This window comes from Heloderma suspectum, chromosome 12 (genome assembly GCF_057233095.1).
Source record: "Heloderma suspectum isolate Gila_16-S chromosome 12, 16-S_ref, whole genome shotgun sequence".
Lineage (NCBI taxonomy): Eukaryota > Metazoa > Chordata > Lepidosauria > Squamata > Helodermatidae > Heloderma > Heloderma suspectum.
In genome coordinates, this window is record NC_139469.1 from 31,615,324 (window position 1) to 31,633,337 (window position 18,014).

At 48.2% G+C, this 18,014-nt stretch overlaps 1 protein-coding gene across 3 annotated transcripts in view; it reads right to left on the reverse strand.

The window, feature by feature from the left end:
• The window catches only part of USP7 (ubiquitin specific peptidase 7), a 99,775-nt gene extending 90,332 nt beyond the window's left edge, over positions 1-9,443 (reverse strand). The window contains exon 1 of one of the 3 annotated variants that reach the window (XM_084818920.1): positions 8,854-9,443. In XM_084818920.1, coding sequence (XP_084675046.1) covers positions 8,854-8,929 — 76 coding nt within the window. In that variant the 5' untranslated portion in view covers positions 8,930-9,443. The remainder of the gene's footprint in view (positions 1-8,853) is intronic. The other 2 variants (XM_084818919.1, XM_084818921.1) reach the window with 2 other exon arrangements.
• Positions 9,444-18,014: the final 8,571 nt, after the last annotated feature.

Here is an 18,014-nt window from a genome sequence, read left to right on the forward strand (position 1 = left end):
ATACCACCATCCTAGCTCTATCAAGAGATCTTTTCATCACTGACACAGTGGAGATTATATGACTACCAGTAGATTCTGATTATTCTCATTGGAATGATTTATCAGTTAAGTAGACCAAAATCCCTCCCATGAGAAATCTTGTATGTCACTATGATGATCAACATCAGAACAATTGTGTGTGAAATGCCTAGTCAGTCACAAGACTGATTAGTTTGAGCCTTGTTTTATTTGATATATTTATTAATCACTTCTGAACTAACGACTGACATGATGTCAACTTACCATTACACCTCTCTTTACTGACTTCCCACTGCATGGAAGAAGCACATGAAAATTCACAGCACTTACGCTTCTCAAGTGCCATATCCTTTTTGTGGCACTAATGGCAGGAAGAAAGGTTTCCAGAAAGAAAGGAAGAAGAAAAAAGCCTTGCACAGACTCCTTTGTATAAACAGATATCTTCCCCCACTGCCTCAATAATTCTAAGTCAGTCCCCTCAAGCATTAAAACAAACTACAGAGAATCCTGAAAGTAAAGTTTCTTAATTTGTTTAAATGTCTTCAGTTATTTATAAAATGTATTAACTGCATTTCTGCCACAAGGACACCAAAAATGCAACACCTAAAACAAAAACAACTTAAAACCATTTTTAAAACCATAAAACAAGCAAAACCAGCAGTAACTATTTCAATAAACCAGATTAAAAGAGAGACAAAACTAAAAACAATACATTTTCCAATTATGTTTTCTTATTTGTGGACTATGATTTTGCTTGCTTTGGTATGGAGATATGACTTGTGAAGGGTCAGGCATCTTCCAGACATACATGGGTTGACAGGCAGACTTACTACAAGCTGGTAGGCCTTCAAAATGCAGGTAGTCAGAAATCAGAGAACTGCAATCAACATATATATGAAGGAGATTCACTTTGAGAATTCACACAGCTAATCACAACCAAAAAAGTCAACTCATAGTTGAAATGCAGTCATGCAAACTGCTTTTTCTCAGAGAAACTCCTTCTCCTAAATGGCTCTCAGCAGTCAAAGTTGTGCCTTGCTTCTCACAACCAGCAGGGAGTTTCTGAACCCATGAAAGTACAATATGAGATTATTCTTTTGTTAACTTGCTCTCATACACACCTCTAACTGGCTGTAGCAACTGAAAGGCTCCCCCCGGCCCCAACCCTGAGTGACTTGGACTGTTTTGCAGTTGAAAACTTTGCTCCCGTCACAACATGAACTGCTCATACTGAATTCTTCACAATTAACTGAACTCGCCACTCTTATGAAAGCAAATTTTGCCTCTCATTGATACAAAGGCTACAAAGTCTAGAGTTTCATTCGAAACCATTAGCTAATGTTATAAGTTCAACATTGAATCATTGTTCTGTATATTTCTTCTGAATAACTATGATGTTTTGTGGTCATGTGCTATTTTGCTATGTTGCAAAAGCAAATTGCCAAATCAAAAACTAATTTATTTGATTTTTTAAAGTGAATTTTACTAAGAAATAGCAAGGAATTAAGAATAGATGCAATCAAGGAATTGACTTATAAATGATTGAGGGCAACACCAGAGTCTACAAACAAGAACATCAACACCGAAAAGAAAAGCATGCTCAATGCAATGTGGGAGAGAAGGTATCTGATAGAAATAAAACTGATCCTCATCAGCCTGGGTTGGAATATTATATGAAGGCAAATGTTGTCAGCATTCTTACTTATTCTGAAGGTTTAATATACCAAGAGGTTCTATTCCAATCATATCCTTTGTCTGGTGCTCCTACAAGAACTCCCAAATGTCATCAGCACTATTTCACAGTTGAAGCCCTCAGCAGTCTATTGCAACTACCCTCACAAAATTCTCCAATGATCTCAATAACAAACCCAAAGCACTCCGCTCAGTCCTTATCCTCCTTGACCTCCCTGCTAACTTTGATACAGTTAAAAACTCTCTCTTGCTTGACTCCCATTTTGCCCCACATCTTTGCAATTCTCTCCTCAGATGGTTCTGTGTGACTAATTCTGACAGATAACACAGATGGTTCTGTGTGACTACCTGACTAATTGCTCTTTCATTACCACCACAGGGCAGGCATAGCGAACTTGTGTGGCCCTCCAGATGTTTGACTACAACTCCCATCATCCCTCACCATTGGCTAGGTGATGGTTAGAGCTGATAGGAGTTGCAGTCCAACATCTGGAGGGCCACATGTTCCCAATGACTGCCACAGGGGAAGCTCTTCCTCTGCTTTCCCTCTCTCCATTGGGATTACTCAGGGCTTTGGTCCTGCCCCTCTGCTATTCTCTTCCTACACACTATCCCAGGGTGACCTTGTCACATCCAGTGACTTTCAGTACTACCCAGAAGATGATACCCAGCACGCATTCTCCCACCCCCACTCCAAGGTTTCTCCCTCCATCCAAGCACACCTCTGATATTTCTGTGAGGATGCTTGATTATCATCATCCTCAACGTCAATATGTCCAAGGTCAAATTTTTCATCCCAGGCCCTCCTCTCCTGGTACACTCTCCTTATCCACTGACCCCACCTCCATCCTGCTGAACAGGCACAAAGCCTTAGTTTTCCCTTTGCCCCTATCTCTCCTTTATCCCCCACCCCCATTTTTGATGGTGTCATTTCTCCCTTTCCAACACTGCAAAGAATATCAACCCCCTCTCTGACACCTCTGCAAAACCTTTGGTCTACTCTGTGGACATCTCTCATCTTGTTCAGTGCAATCTTCTCCTTTGTTTTCTGTTGTCTTGGTCTCCTCACCTCTATCCAATACTCCACTGCTAAAATTATTCTCTGTCACTCTGACTCCTTAAATCCCTACCACTGGGTTCTTGCTTACTCACAGATCCTGACCAGCTTCTCTCACCTTTCCCTTCACAACTCTTAATGGCCATGCCTCCCACTTATTTCTCTGCTTTTATACCCCATCACATCCCTGCATGCGACCTTCACCTGTCCAGCACCACCACCCTCAACTATTTGCAGGTTTTCTGCTTCCTCAAACAATTCCAGCCCCTCTCTCTGGCTGTCATATATTGCTGGAATGTAAAGCCACTGCCTACCTCCTTCAAATTCCTCCTCAAAACTTACTTTTTTTGTGAAAGGCTTCACAAAAGCTTTCACAAAAAAACCCTAACCTAGATACCTTGCTATAACTAACCCTAAGTGTGTGCGTGTGTGTGTATATATATATGTAACTGAAATAATTGCATCGTCTTCCCTTGTTTACCTCTGCCTCCATTTTCTTCCCCTTTCTCTGTTGTCTCCCTTGTGCTTATGTCCAGACTATAAGCCCTGTCAGGCAGGGATCTGTCTTTCCATTCTTTTTAGAACACTATATATGTATGGCTGATGCGATATCAACTACTACAGCTACCTACTGAAATTCAAGCTGTATGTGGAATATTGAAACTATTTGCTATTTTCACTGTAGCGTGTTTTAAAAGGCAATGTACTCTGAGACCAAAATAGGTTTGTTTCCACAATGTATTAAAATATATACTGTACTAAAATAAAGTGACCAAAGACTTCACCACAGGTGCTAGAACACTGTGTATACAATTCACCGATTAAACAGATTACTTTCCATCATTATAGAAATAGTTCTCAAGGTGATTTCTAATATGGCTGCAGCAATAGAGCATGCATGATGGTTGCAGACATGTCCCCATCCATAAAAATGTTTCCTTCCTGTCTTCCTCTAGAAAAGCCAATGGTGCAAACACCACTGTACTTGTACAGCAACAGGGGAAGGGAAGCAATCCTGGAAATTTTTGCAGAGAAGGCCACCCTGGTCCCTCCTGCCCCAACTCCACCCACGCAGGGGACATGTGCCTGCCCGATCAGTGATACTTTTGCTCCACGTGCAAAGCCAACCATTGTTGCCTTTCCACTTTTCACCTCTCTTCTTTCCATTTGCCTCACTCTTCCTCTGTGGCCAATTCCAAATTTCCTGGTGGCCACATTTAGGAGACTGCATTATTAATATGCCATTTAGGAACTTACTCATGCAGTGACTACCATTTTCAAATTTTACCTTTTCTTCTGCAGTTTGATTGCGGGTCGAGCCTTGTTCAGCACAGTCATTTACAAATAACAAGTGTGCTACTTGCTGCATTAGGCTAGCCCTGCCTTCCCCAACCCAGGTTCTTCCAGATGTTTTGGACTACAACTTCCACCAGCCACCATGGTCCGTGTTCAGAGACGATGGGAGTTGTACGCCAAAATATCTGGAGAAACCCAGGTTGGGGAAAGCTGGACTAGACACTGGGATTTCTTGGAAACATCTCAAAGAGTATTCCAATATCAGTAATGGAAGACAAGCAAAAAAGGTCTAATTTCACATATCAGCAGATGGGAGCAAGAGTTATACTGGAAGGATCATTTTAACAGTACACTGTGCCATGGAAACAGGCAAGTTTTCATGTATGGTGCAACCACACATAGAATACTAGATACAGTTCTGGTCACCACACCTCCAAAAGGATATTGTAGAGTTGGAAAAGGTGCAGAAAAGGGCAACGAAAATGATGAAGGGGCTCCCCTATGAGGAATGTTTACAATGTCTGACAGCATTTAGGTTCGAAAAAAGGTGAGTATGGAAAGACATAAAAGAGGTCTACAAAGAAGGTTCATAATACGAGAACCTGGGCTCATCCCATGAAACTGAATGGTGGGAGATTCAGGACAGAGAGAAGTACTACTTCACACAGTCCATAGTTAAATCATGGAATTTGCTACTACAAGATGTAGTGATGGCCACCAACTTGGATAGCTTTAAAAGGGGATTAGACACATTCACTGAGGATCAAGCTGTTAATGGCTATTTATCACGATAGCTATATATTACCTCGAGTATTAGAGGTATGCTATACAAGTTGCTGGGGAATACAAGCAGGAGGGTGTGACTGCACTCTTGTGGGCTTCCAACGGGCAGCTGGTTGGCCACTGTGAGAACAGAATGCTGGAGTAGGTTTTTATTTATGTAATATTTATATACAACCATTTTTCCTCTTGCAAGGAACCCACAGCGGTTTACATGGTTCTCCTCCTAGACAGGCCTTTGGTCTGATTTAGCATGGTTTTTCTTATGTTCTTAAGTTTAATTTAGGAAATTATTGGAAAAATAATTTAAAAGAATCATTTTTGTTTTCTACGTGGAGGAAGATTTTTTATTTATTTTCTTTATTACATGATATGAAAACTCAATTCAACAATGTTACAAAAACACATGGACACATCCATCTGGTATCTCATGTGACCAAAACATTAAGTAACATTTAAATGAAATTAAGATATAATGTTTAATTAATTTGGGGCAAACAGTGCATATAAGAACAGGTACTAAGGAAACCAGAACAAACTTCTGATATTTTACTGTACTGAAAATGCCAGGACTAAGAGGAGGGCACAGGTCTAGCAAACACAGGGCAAGATCAAACTGACACCTGTACCTAAGTATCAGTCTTGATTCTGCAAGATGCACTGAACTTTTTAGTTATCACGAAGTGAACCAGGTCTTCACATTTCAAGATGCTCAATTCTTAAGTAGAAAGAGGAAAGGAGAATGATCCACCAAAGTTCAGCTAATTCTTTTGTTAGTTAATGTAGAGAACTAGATTACATATTCTGATTCTGTGCCTTGATACAAATAGGTATGAACACCTCTTTCATCAATACGCTTCATACATCTATCTCATCTTGCCACAAAGTAATGTAGGCCTATTTTCAACAAGGTGCTAAGCCTGTGTCTGGGTTGTACCATTTTGGATGGCTGGTGAGGCTTACATGATAGAATACTCAGTATGAAAACACTGCCCAAATGTAAACAACTATCATAGCACAGACAAACCTTCCCCCTCACATGCTGGTTTTCTATGTGATAGAAAATTCTATCATGTGAGAGCCACCTGACGTCTGAAACGGTACAACCCTGGCACTGATTTACCACCTCAGTGCTAAGCAGCATTTAATGATACAGCATGGCATGAAATAATAGAACATGGAATTATTATTATTATTAGCAACTAATTTCATCTACACATAAGGGCAAGCCGAATTTTATCTACATATAAGAGTTCCACATTTAAGAAGCATCCTAATTCTTATCAATAAGCATCAAAAGGGAATGACAGACATCTAAGTTCTTTATTAACCCATCACTCCACATTTTACAGCTTAGATTTACCTAACTATAAAGACCTAAACTTACCTAAATATTCTTAAGGATAGCAACCCCTTTATCACCTATTACCTTTTTGCAGGGATGCTTTTGATTTTCTGATCTCCAAAGTCTACAACCCTGTTATTAGACAATATATAGAGCTTCGGCTATTGGGCGGTATAGAAATGAAATGAATAAATAAATAAAAATAAATAAATATACTGAGAGAGGAAGCTGGGTTTTAAGACCCAATTCTTCCTATGAGGGCACTGACACAGAATAAAACTTTTATCACGTTGTCCTCCTGTAGCAAAATCAGATGTAAAAGAAAGCCCACACTAAAAGGCTGCAAGGTCTAGAGCATCTTCCTTGGCAGTGTTTTCTCCCTCCCCCACCCCAGGATGACTGAGCAGGGTCAGTGCCCTGGTGACTATTTAAGAGCATTACACACAGCTAGGATTCAGCCCACATCGCCAGCGACTCCCCGCCCCAAAGGCCGATGCATTCTCTGTAAATAACCCCTAGTACGAGCAGAGCAGTGCCCCAATTAAAAATGGCGAGCATCTCGCGTGGCTGGCTGCGTGCACGATACAATGGAAGGGGGCTGGAGGGTTTAAAAGCAAAACAAAAAAAACCGCCGAGCGGAGGGGGGGGAGCACCATTCCTGAGAGACCTGCCCCCAAGAAAAGGGCACTATCGAGGCCGCCCCCGCCCGTTGCAACAGACACCCTCCTCCCCAGCACCAATACAAATACTGCCAGCTCTCGGATCCCTGCAACGACGCGATGGGGACCCCGAAGCGCTCGCCGCCTCCAGCTCTACAGAAAGATGCTTAGCTCACGATGCCCACTTCAAGGCTCTCTGGTAGGAGAGCGCGCCCAACTTTCACTAAAGAGAAGCCAGCCCCGTCCATTTTTCAGGGGGCGACGCCTCCCCCTCCCCGCTTTCTTCAATGGGAGACACACCCCTCTTCCTTATTTACAAAGCCTCCGTGACACCGCCCCGCCCCGCGACCGCCAAACCCGCTCGCACCGATACAGGCACACGCACTCCCGGCCTGGAAAACACGCGAAGCCCCCCCACCACCACCACCCCAGCCGCCTAAAACTTTTAAACTTCGGCCTCCCAGTATACAAAAGGGCCAAATAAAAGCGGCTCTTCGGGGTGGGGGGAAGACAAAACTCGGGTTTCCCCAAAGGTCTTTCCAAGTGACTTGGCAGGATGGGTGCTGGGATGCGCAGCACGACTACTGAGGCCCTTCCAAGAGGGCGGGGTGCCCGCTCCTTATTCTACAAGTAAAACCACATATGGCATGGAGGTTTTGGGGGAGTGGGGGGAGAGGGGCAGAAATGAGCTTCCAATCCATGGCCTTAAAGGCAAAGAGTTAAACAGAGAAAGTGCCCACTGCATCTGGCCCACCCAAGACCATCAGCAGAAGATGGAGACACAGAACTGAGATACGTGCCCCGGAGGAGGAGGATAATGGGGATTGTTTTGCAAGATAATAGAGGATTCAGGGAAGGGTTTATTTGCAGGGGGGTGGGGGGGAGATGCTGAAAGGATTGCTGGGGATGGGGAAAGTGCAAAACTGGAACAACTAAAGATTAGGAAGATCAAGAGAATGGTATTTAAAGTATGGGGGAATTGTAGAATAGAGATATGACTGGAAGTACAGAGTATAATGAAAACTGCAAAAGTTAGGAGAGGGCACTAGGTGTAGCATGCAAAAATCAAGAAAGCCACATAGTGTGGTGGGGTTATTTTATTTCTCAGTTTTCCTAAAAATAGAGTGTTAAAGCCTCCTGAACATGCAATTGAGCAAAAAGCCAGGGGTGTGTTTTTTTTTTTGGGGGGGGGGGTTACACAGGTAAGAAAGAGGCTGGAATGATGATAAAGTTCAGGCATGGAGATTTAATGGGTTTGACCAGGGTGGAGGAACATACATCGTGAAGTAACTCAATGATGAGGCAACTGCAGGGTTGAAAAGCAAAAGAGGCTGAAATGCCTCCCAAGTTGAGATGAGTGAAGTTAAAGACTAGTTACAATGGAAGGGAGAAGGAAAACCACAAAGTTGGGAGCAGAAACAGGCTACAGGAGGGGAAACAACAACGAGGAAAAGATGTAGGCCTCGCAAAGTTAAGTGGTAAGTGACAACATACAAAAAGCTGGAGGAACAGCTTTAAGGTTCACGCTAGAAACAAGCAAAAGAAAGTGGGATAACGCAAACAGCATGCGGGACTATAGAGTGGGGGCGGGATAGCAGGACAGCCTATGGACGGGGCGAAAAGCATCAGGATGAGCAAGGACAGGAGAAGGGTTGGCCCAACAAAGGTTAACTTACAAAGAGAAAAGCGGGGGGGGGGATGGCAACAGCAAACTAGTGTGTGCAAAACGAAACGGGGGGCGCTAGAGAATTGGTGGCCGCAAAGTACCAGGATTTCTTTTTTTTGGGGGGGGGAGCGAAACTGCGGCATCCATTAGACGAAGTCCACGGCTGGGGAAAGCGTGCAGGGGGTTGCGAGGGCAAGTGGAAATTGGGGGGGCGGGAGGGCTGCGGCGAGGGGGGCCGGGGCATGCCATGCGAGAGGGGGCGACGAACCCGGGGCGCAGCTGCGTGCGGGGGGCCCCCGCGGAAGCGCCCCCGCCCCCCGCCCCGCCGGCGCCGGGCTACCTTCCATCTCCATGTCCTCGGGCTCGCTCAGCTGCTGCTCCCCGGGCTTCTGCGGCGGCTGCTGGTGGTGGTTCATGTCGGGCGGCGGCTGCGGGCGCTCGGGCTCGGCGGCCTGGGCCTGGGCTGCGGGGAGAGGCGGCGGCGGCGGCGGCGGCGAGGCGCGCTGGAGGAGGAGGAGAGGCTGGCGGCCGCGCCGGGGAGGCCCAGGAGGCGGGGAGGCGGCCTGGTCGGGCGGGGGCTGAGCTTCGGGCGGCGGGGCTCCGGCGGCGGCGGCGGCGGGCAGGGAGCGGGCGGCCGCCGGGGGAGGCAGCGAGACGCGCACGTATTTACTGGCTATGCGCCCAATGGCGGCGGGGGCAGGCGGGCGGGCGGCGCGGGCGCAGGGAGGGGACGGGACGGGACGGGGCCGCGCTTGCCTCAGGGCGGCTGCTGCTGCTGCAGGCCAAGTCCCGGCGCTCCGGCTCAGCGCCGGCCGGCGGCGGCCGGCGAGGCCCGGCGGCGGCGGCGGCGGCTCCCCCTGGCCTGGGCCGGCTCCAGCGAGGCGGGCGGGCGGGCAGCGCGGCCGCCGGGGCGGGCGGGCGGCTCGGGCCTGCGTCTCCTGCTCTCAAAATGGCGGCCGCGAAGTGTCACATCCGCATGGACGGGGGCAGCCCGAGTCGCGGCGGCGAGGGCGGCGGCGGCGGCCTCGGGCCTCGCTGCGCTCCCCGGCTCGCCGGCCTGCAGCGGCCGGCCAGGAGGAGGCGGCGGCGGCGGCGGCGGCGGAGAGACTGAGGGAGGGCCGGAGAGGAAGGGAGGAGGAAGCGACGGAGCCCGCGAGCCAGCAGCGCCGCGGCCGCCCCGGGTACAGCAACCGCTGCCGCCGCCACAGCGGAGGGGAGGAGCCGGGCGGGGGGCGGGCGGGCCGGCGTGTGCGTGCGCGCGCGCGCGGGGCCTGTGGGGCGGGTCGCGGGGGGGAGTGGAGGAGCGGGGGAGGGGCTAGCTGAGAGGGGGAGGGCTATGGAGAGAGGGGGGGAATGGAGTGGGTGCCGGGAGGGGGGGAATGGGAATGGGGGGAATGTGGGAAGGTATGGCAGGGCTGTACTGGGGTGGGGGGATTGAGGGGTAGTTGGTGGGCTGAGGGGAATGTGGGAGGAGGGGGCAAAGAGAGATGGAAAGGGGGGAGTAGGGAGGAATGGTAGGGGGTTACAGGGAATGTAGGGGTAACTGGTTAGCTGGGGGGAATGTGGGAGGAGGGGCTAAAAGGTGGAAATGAGGGGGACCTGTGGGGGAGGCGAAAGTAGGGAGGAATGGTAGGGGGTTACAGGGAATGAGGGGTGTATGGGGGTATTGTGAGAGGAGGGGTAAAAAGATAAATGGGGGAGTAGGAAGAAATGGCAAGTGGTGTGCTGGGGTGGGGGGGTTGACGGGTAGTTGGTGGGCTGAGGGGAATGTGGGAGGAGGGGGTAAAGAGAGATGAAAAGGGGGAAGTAGGGAGGAATGGTAGGGGGTTACAGGGAATGTAGGGGTAACTGGTTAGCTGGGGGGAATGTGGGAGGAGGGGCTAAAAGGTGGAAATGAGGGGGACCTGTGGGGGAGGCGAAAGTAGGGAGGAATGGTAGGGGGTTACAGGGAATGAGGGGTGTATGGGGGTATTGTGAGAGGAGGGGTAAAAAGATAAATGGGGGAGTAGGAAGAAATGGCAAGTGGTGTGCTGGGGTGGGGGGGTTGACGGGTAGTTGGTGGGCTGAGGGGAATGTGGGAGGAGGGGGTAAAGAGAGATGAAAAGGGGGAAGTAGGGAGGAATGGTAGGGGGTTACAGGGAATGTAGGGGTAACTGGTTAGCTGGGGGGAATGTGGGAGGAGGGGCTAAAAGGTGGAAATGAGGGGGACCTGTGGGGGAGGCGAAAGTAGGGAGGAATGGTAGGGGGTTACAGGGAATGAGGGGTGTATGGGGGTATTGTGAGAGGAGGGGTAAAAATAAATGGGGGAGTAGGAAGAAATGGCAAGTGGTGTGCTGGGGTGGGGGGGTTGACGGGTAGTTGGTGGGCTGAGGGGAATGTGGGAGGAGGGGGTAAAGAGAGATGGAAAGGGGGGAGTAGGGAGGAATGGTAGGGGGTTACAGGGAATGAGGGGTGTATGGGGGTAATGTGAGAGGAGGGGTAAAAAGATAAATGGGGGAGTAGGAAGAAATGGCAAGTGGTGTGCTGGGGTGGGGGGATTGACGGGTAGTTGGTGGGCTGAGGGGAATGTGGGAGGAGGGGGTAAAGAGAGATGGAAAGGGGGGAGTAGGGAGGAATGGTAAGGGGTTACAGGGAATGAGGGGTGTATGGGGGTAATGTGAGAGGAGGGGTAAAAAGATAAATGGGGGAGTAGGAAGAAATGGTAGGGGTTGTACGGGGAATGTGGGGGTGACTGGTTAGCTGGGGGCAATGTGGGAGGAGGGGCTAAAAGATGGAAATGAGGGGGACCTGTGGGGGAGGCGAGAGTAGGAAGGAATGGGAAGGGGCATATTCAGGGGAGCTGGAAGGTGGAGGGGCTGAGGGGGATGTGAAAGGCGGGGAGGTAAAGAGGAGAAAATGGGGGAAGGATCTGGTGCTGAGCCAGGAATGGTCTGGTGCTGGGTGGGGGAAGGGGCCTGGTGGTGGGGGAAGGCAGGTCTACGTGTGTGTATTGGGGAGAGAGAGAGAGAGGAATTGTAAGGAGGAGCCCTATTGTGGCAGTGGGGTCTCCTCAGGATGCCAAATGGTTTGAGGGGGCGTAAAGGCTAGCGTGAAAGAGACCATTGGCGGCAGGGATAAGAGAAGGAAGACATCAGGCAAACGGTGGGGAGGGTCTTGTTTGGGGAGCTGGTCAGGAAGGGTTGTTAGAAGGAGAACAACAGGGACGGGGAGATGAAAACGAGGGCACATGTGGGGCACAGGTAGCAGGGAAGGGCTAAGGGTGGGGAGGTTGAGGGGACTGTGAAAGGGAAGAGGATTTCCACGTCAGGAAGTTGGTAGAGTTCCCTGAAGGTCCAAACTTAAGTTAGTGCCTGACTCCAAATTACTCTGGACTGACCCCTCCATTTGTAATCCAGTCTTATAAAAGTTCATAAAACTGGATTAGGGCTGTGTATAGAAAAGATACCCCCGAACCTGCCTCACTGCCTTGGATAGGCAGCCAGCTCAGCTCAGAGCTTCGAACGACAGCGTGCTCTGCATGGCATCCGAGGTGGAGGGTCACCTTGCTCCCAAATCCTCGCGTGCCTTTCCCACTGATTGTCACGGGGAAATCAGCAAATACCTATGACTTTTTGATATTTTTTGGCAGAATTGGATTTGCAGGCATAGCAGCCCCTTCTGAGGGGATGAAGATGGCCCTCCAGGTTGCTGAGGGCCTTTGGAAAAGACCCCCCCCCCATGGGCCCCTCCTTCATGGGGTCTGCTTTCTCCCCAGCTGCTCTTGCTCCTCATCCCCTTTCTCATCATTGCCACCCCTTGCTTGCTTGGCAGTGAAGACGCGGGCAGCGGCATCTCCTCCAGCACTGTTGTCTGGGCCTGAGAGGCAGGTGAACAAGCAGATTGCGGTGGTGAAGAGGAAGGTCAGCTCCAAGGGCCTTTTATCAGTGGGCCCTTGCTGAGGGGTAGGCCCTCAGCAGGAGTCCAACCTTGCTGACCCTTGACACCAGCCACATTTCAGACAAATCACTGCAGAGATTATGAGGTTATGAATGAAAAACAGTATTTTAGACTTCAAAAAAAGGAACTATTTTGTTTTCTGTTCAGTTTGCAGCAAAGTCAGAGGAAGCACAAAGCTGATTAGGATGGAGGGAGATGTGTGCAGAGGCATCAAAAACACCCATTTGCTTGGAACGTTGGTCAATGGGCAAGACTCTGTGTCTGCTCTTCGTTGTGTGACTGTTATATACACGTTATAGTGTGCACCAAGCACTACTGGGAATCCTCCCTTGCTTGTGAAGCCTTCAGCTCCAGCCACCTACAATTTCAGGCAAAGAGGGAGTTGGAATCCTTCTTACCCAGCTCATCACTATGGCTTTATTTTAAGAACAGTCGGGGTTTAAGGTATACTTTACTCTTTCCTTCCTAGTGCAGTAGCATGCGATGGGGTGGCAGATGCCCTCCTCCCTTACAACCCCACTTCTTGGTCCTACCTGCCTGATGGAGATTGTGGCCTCTGGTATAAGCTGCTGTCCCACACCTCCTTAGCAAGAAGGAGGTGGCCTGCCCTCCCCGCATTGGGCAGCCATGCAGAAAATGCTGGAAGGGATGTGGAGGGCAGAGCTTGATTCAGGATGTGGGAACTTGGTGGAACTCCAGATGCTTGATGCTCAAGAGGCTAACCAGTGTAGTGTAGTGGTGAGAGTGACGGACTGGGAGCCGGGAGATCTGGGTTCTAGTCCCCACTTGGCCATGGAAGCTCACTGGGTGACTTTGGGCCAGTCACAGACTCTCAGCCCAACCTACCTCACAGGGTTGTTGTGAGGATACAACGGTGAGGAGGAGGATAATGTAAGCCGCCTTGAGTTCCTTGCGAGAGGGAGAAAGGCGGGGTATAAATGCAATAAATAAATAAATAACCAAGCAACAGAGTCTGGGTTTGGATGATCGGGGCGGGGGGGGGGGGAGAAGCCATTGTGGCTTCTCCCCTCCCCCCTCCCAGGACATGCTGTAGGGGAGAAGCCACAATGTCTGAACACCCTGTTCATCTGAACACCCTCAGAAAGTCATTCACGAGATGGCCAGGGTCAGGGAGTTCGGTGTCAGCCACTCACTGAACAGGCAGCAGTGGCGTAGCACCTCCCAATTAACCATGGTTCTCAAGCCATTCTTGGAAGCCGCTACTACTGCTAATGCAGCCAGTCAGCTTGCAAAGAGCAAAGAAACAGCTTCTGATAAGTTCCTTCTACATCCCTCCCAAAAGCGTGATGATTGGAAGTAAAAAAGAAGAGCCTTGGTAGGAAGCTGGAGCTATCAGTCACAAAGCTAAGCACATACTCCCTCTTCTGCCTCCACCTCCTCTCTGGCATTTTCCATTTATAGAGCGCTTGGAGTTGCTTAAGAGAGAGACAAAGATGTATCAAAGTAGGCACGCACACACAAAACCCACCCTTGAGGCGCTTCCGAAAACCTTGGAGCCAGCCTGCTTTGCCTTGGGACTGAGGCATTTCACAGTCTAGGTCAGTTCAAATGTCTGTAAAGTGGGGATATTTGCCTCAGATGTATGCCTCAACTGAGGCAAATGCACAGCCCCAGTGTCAATACTATTTAGGGGAGGACAATTGTGATTAGAGTTGCTAACTTGATTTCAGAAATACTGCGACACACCAAATGTGGACTCTGGTAGGTTAGGAGTGAAGCCAGGGTGGAACCTGCTGGGTGATGTGTGGAACCTGGCAGGATCTATTTTTCTTGTTTTCAGACCCTAATACTGGTTAGTTATTTACAGGATTCATGTCCCACTTTTTGACAAATGCACATGAAGACATAATAAGCATAAAGAATAAAAACTACAAAAGAAAATGGCAAACAAGCAGCAAAATAAAAACAGTAGCTTTAAAACCAATTTCAAAAGATTCTAAAAAGCCAGCATGGATTTTGGCACCAAAAAGATAGCAGTGAAGGTGCCAGAAAACATGCCTAAGGAGAATATTCCAGACTTTGGGCACCACTACAGAAAAAAAATCTTCTTTCAAGGAGCTGCACACCTAACTTCTGAAGGTGAGGGCCACACTGATCATCTTGGACAGGCCAATTCATATGGGAGAAAATGGCCCTGTAGACACACCTGCCAGATCACAGCTTTTCTGTCTGGTTGACATCTAAATTCTGATTGTTTTGCCAGTATAGTAATACCAAGGAAAGAACAGAACTGCTAACAAAGGCATAATGAGATTAAATTTAAACACGTGGGGATTCACATCATTTTAACAAAGACAGTTTTTGTATGAACGCAAACTTCTCAAGAGATTTATCGGGAATGCTAGAAAGCCACACAAAACTTAAAAGTCTTTTTGCTCTAAAGGGAACACCTAGTTATTTAATGTATTTCTGAATTGCCCTTCCATCCAATGAGCGCCCAGGGCAATTTACAGAAGAATCATAAAAACAATAAAATGGAACAATTCCAAACAAAACCGATACAGTAAATACAGTCAGGGCCAGAAATATTGGAACAAGGATAACTGTTTTGGCAGGTGGCCTCTGTACACCACCACATTGAAGTTGAAAGGAAACACACCCAGATGGGAGTGAAGTCAGGACCTTCATTCAAGGGGTTTGACAAAAGTGGGGCACCAACCATTCAGGAAGGACAGCCAGTGGCATATACACACACCCATCGTTGGTGGCTCATAAGTAATGGAACAAACCAACATCATTTCAAACTTAAGGATCGCCTTTAATACCTGGATGAAAATCCTCTGCAGTCAATGACTGCCTGAAGTCTGGAACCCATGGACATGACCCAATGCTGAGTTTCCTCCCTCGAGATGCTTTGCCAGGCCTTTACTGCAGCTGCCTTCAGCTGCTGCTTGTTTGTGGGTCTTTCTGTCCTCAGTGCTGTCTTCAGTAAGTGAAAAGCATGCTCTATTGAGTGGAGATCAGGTGACTGACTTGGCCATTGAAGAACATCCCACTTCTTTGCCTGGAGAAACTCTTGGGTAGCTTTTGCTGTATGTTTTGGGTCATTATCCATCTGCAATATGAAGCGGCATCCTATCAGTTTGGCAGCATTCGGCTGAATCTGAGCAGAAAGTATAGCCCTATACGCTTCAGAATTCATCCTGCTGCTTTTATCAGCAGTCAGGTCATCAATAAACACCAGTGACCCAGCTCCATTGGCAGCCATACATGCCCATGCCATAACGCTGTCTCCACCATATTTGACAGATGATGTAGTATGCTTTGGATCATGATCTGTTCCTTTCCTTCTCCATACTTTTCTCTTCCCATCATTCTGGTACAAGTTAATCTTGGTTTCATCAGTCCAAAGAATCTCATTCCAGAACTGGGCAGGCTTTTTAGGTGTTTGCTGGCAAAGGCTAATCTGGCCTGTCTTTTCTTGAGTGTTACCAGTGGTTTGCACCTTGTTGTGAAGCCTCTGTATTTACATTCATAAAGCTGTCTCTTGACTGTAGATGTTGACAATGACATGCCTACCTCCACAAGAGCATTCTTGACCTGACTAGATGTCGTGAAAGGGTTCCCCTTCACCATGAGCAGAATTCTGCGGTCATCCACTTGAGTTGTCTTCCATGGTCTTCCAGGCCTTTTGCTGTTGCTGAGCTTGCCAGTTAATTCCTTCTTTTTCAGGATGTTCCAGACTGTTGTGTTGGCCACTCCCAATGTTTTTGCTATCTCTCTGATGGGTTTATTTTGTTTCCTCAGCCTAATGATGGTCTGCTTCACTCGCATGGACACCTCTTTGGACCTCATGTTGGAAGTTCGAGTGAACAGCTACCAAATGCAAATGTAACACTCAGAACCACCTCCAGGCCTTTCCTCTGCTTGATTGGTCATGGGGTGCCCAGGAAACAGGCCACACCTGGCCATGCAGCTGCTTGTCAGCCATTTGTTCCATTACTTATGAGCCACCAATGATGGGGGTGTGTGTATGCCACTGGCTGTCCTTCCTGAATGGTTAGTGCCCCACTTTTGTCAAACCCCTTGAATTACAGCTGAAAGTCCTGACTTCACTCCCATCTGGGTGTGTTTCCTTTCAACTTCAATGTGGTGGTGTACAGAGTTGTTGTGGTTGTTGTTCAGTCGTTCAGTCGTGTCCGACTCTTCGTGACCCCATGGACCATAGCACGCCAGGCCTTCCTGTCCTGCGCTCTCTCCCGGAGCGTGCTCAAGTTCATATTCATTGCATCCGTGATGCTATCTAGCCATCTCATCCTCTGCCGTCCCCTTCTCCTTTGGCCTTCAGTCTTTCCCAGCATCAGGGCCTTTTCCAGGGAGTTTTCTCTTCGCATTAGGTGGCCAAAATATTGGAGCTTCAGCTTCATTATCTGTCCTTCCAATGAGCACTCAGGGTTGATTTCCTTTAGGATGGACTGATTTGACCTCCTTGCAGTCCAGGGGACTCGTAAGAGTCTTCTCCAGCACCACAGTTCAAAAGCATCAATTCTTCGGCGCTCGGCCTTCCTTATAGTCCAGCTCTCACAGCCATACATTACTACTGGGAAAACCATAGCTTTGGTTAGACGGACCTTTGTTGGCAAGGTGATGTCTCTGCTTCTTACTATGCTGTCTAGGTTGGCCATAGCTTTCCTCCCAAGGAGCAAGCGTCTTTTAATTTCATGGCTACAGTCACCGTCTGCGGTGATCTTGGAGCCCAAGAAAGTAAAATCTGTCACTGCTTCCATTTCTTCCCCTTCTATATGCCAGGAAGTGATGGGGCCAGATGCCATGATCTTCGTTTTTTTAATGTTGAGTTTCAAACCAGCTTTTGCACTCTCCTCTTTCACCCTCAACAAGAGGCTCTTGAGATCCTCTTCGCTTTCTGCCATTAGGGTGGTATCGTCTGCATATCGGAGGTTGTTGATAATTCTCCCAGCAATCTTAATTCCGACCTCTGATTCATCCAACCCGGCATTTCTCATGATGTACTCTGCATATAAGTTAAATAAGCAGGGTGACAATATGCAGCCTTGTCGTACTCCTTTCCCAATTTTGAACCAATCGGTTGTTCCATGTCTGGTTCTTACTGTTGCTTCTTGACCCTCGTACAGGTTTCTCAGGAGACAGGTAAGGTGGTCTGGTACTCCCATCACTTTCAGAATTTGCCACAGTTTGTTGTGATCCACACAATCAAAGGCTTTAGCGTAGTCAATGAAGCAGAAATAGACGTTTTTCTGGAATTCTCTTGCTTTCTCCATGATGCAGCGAATGTTGGCGATTTGATCTCTAGTTCCTCTGCCTCTTCTAAACCCAGCTTGTACTTCCGGTAGTTCTCGGTTCGCATACTGCTGAAGCCTAGCTTGTAGGATTTTGAGCATCACCTTGCTGGCATGTGAAATGAGCGCAATTGTACGGTAGTATGAACACTCTTTGGCGTTGCCCTTCTTTGGAATTGGAATGTAAACTGACCTTTTCCAGTCTTGTGGCCACTGTTGAGTGTTCCAGATTTGTTGGCATATTGAATGCAGCACTTTAACAGCATCATCTTTTAGGATTTTAAAT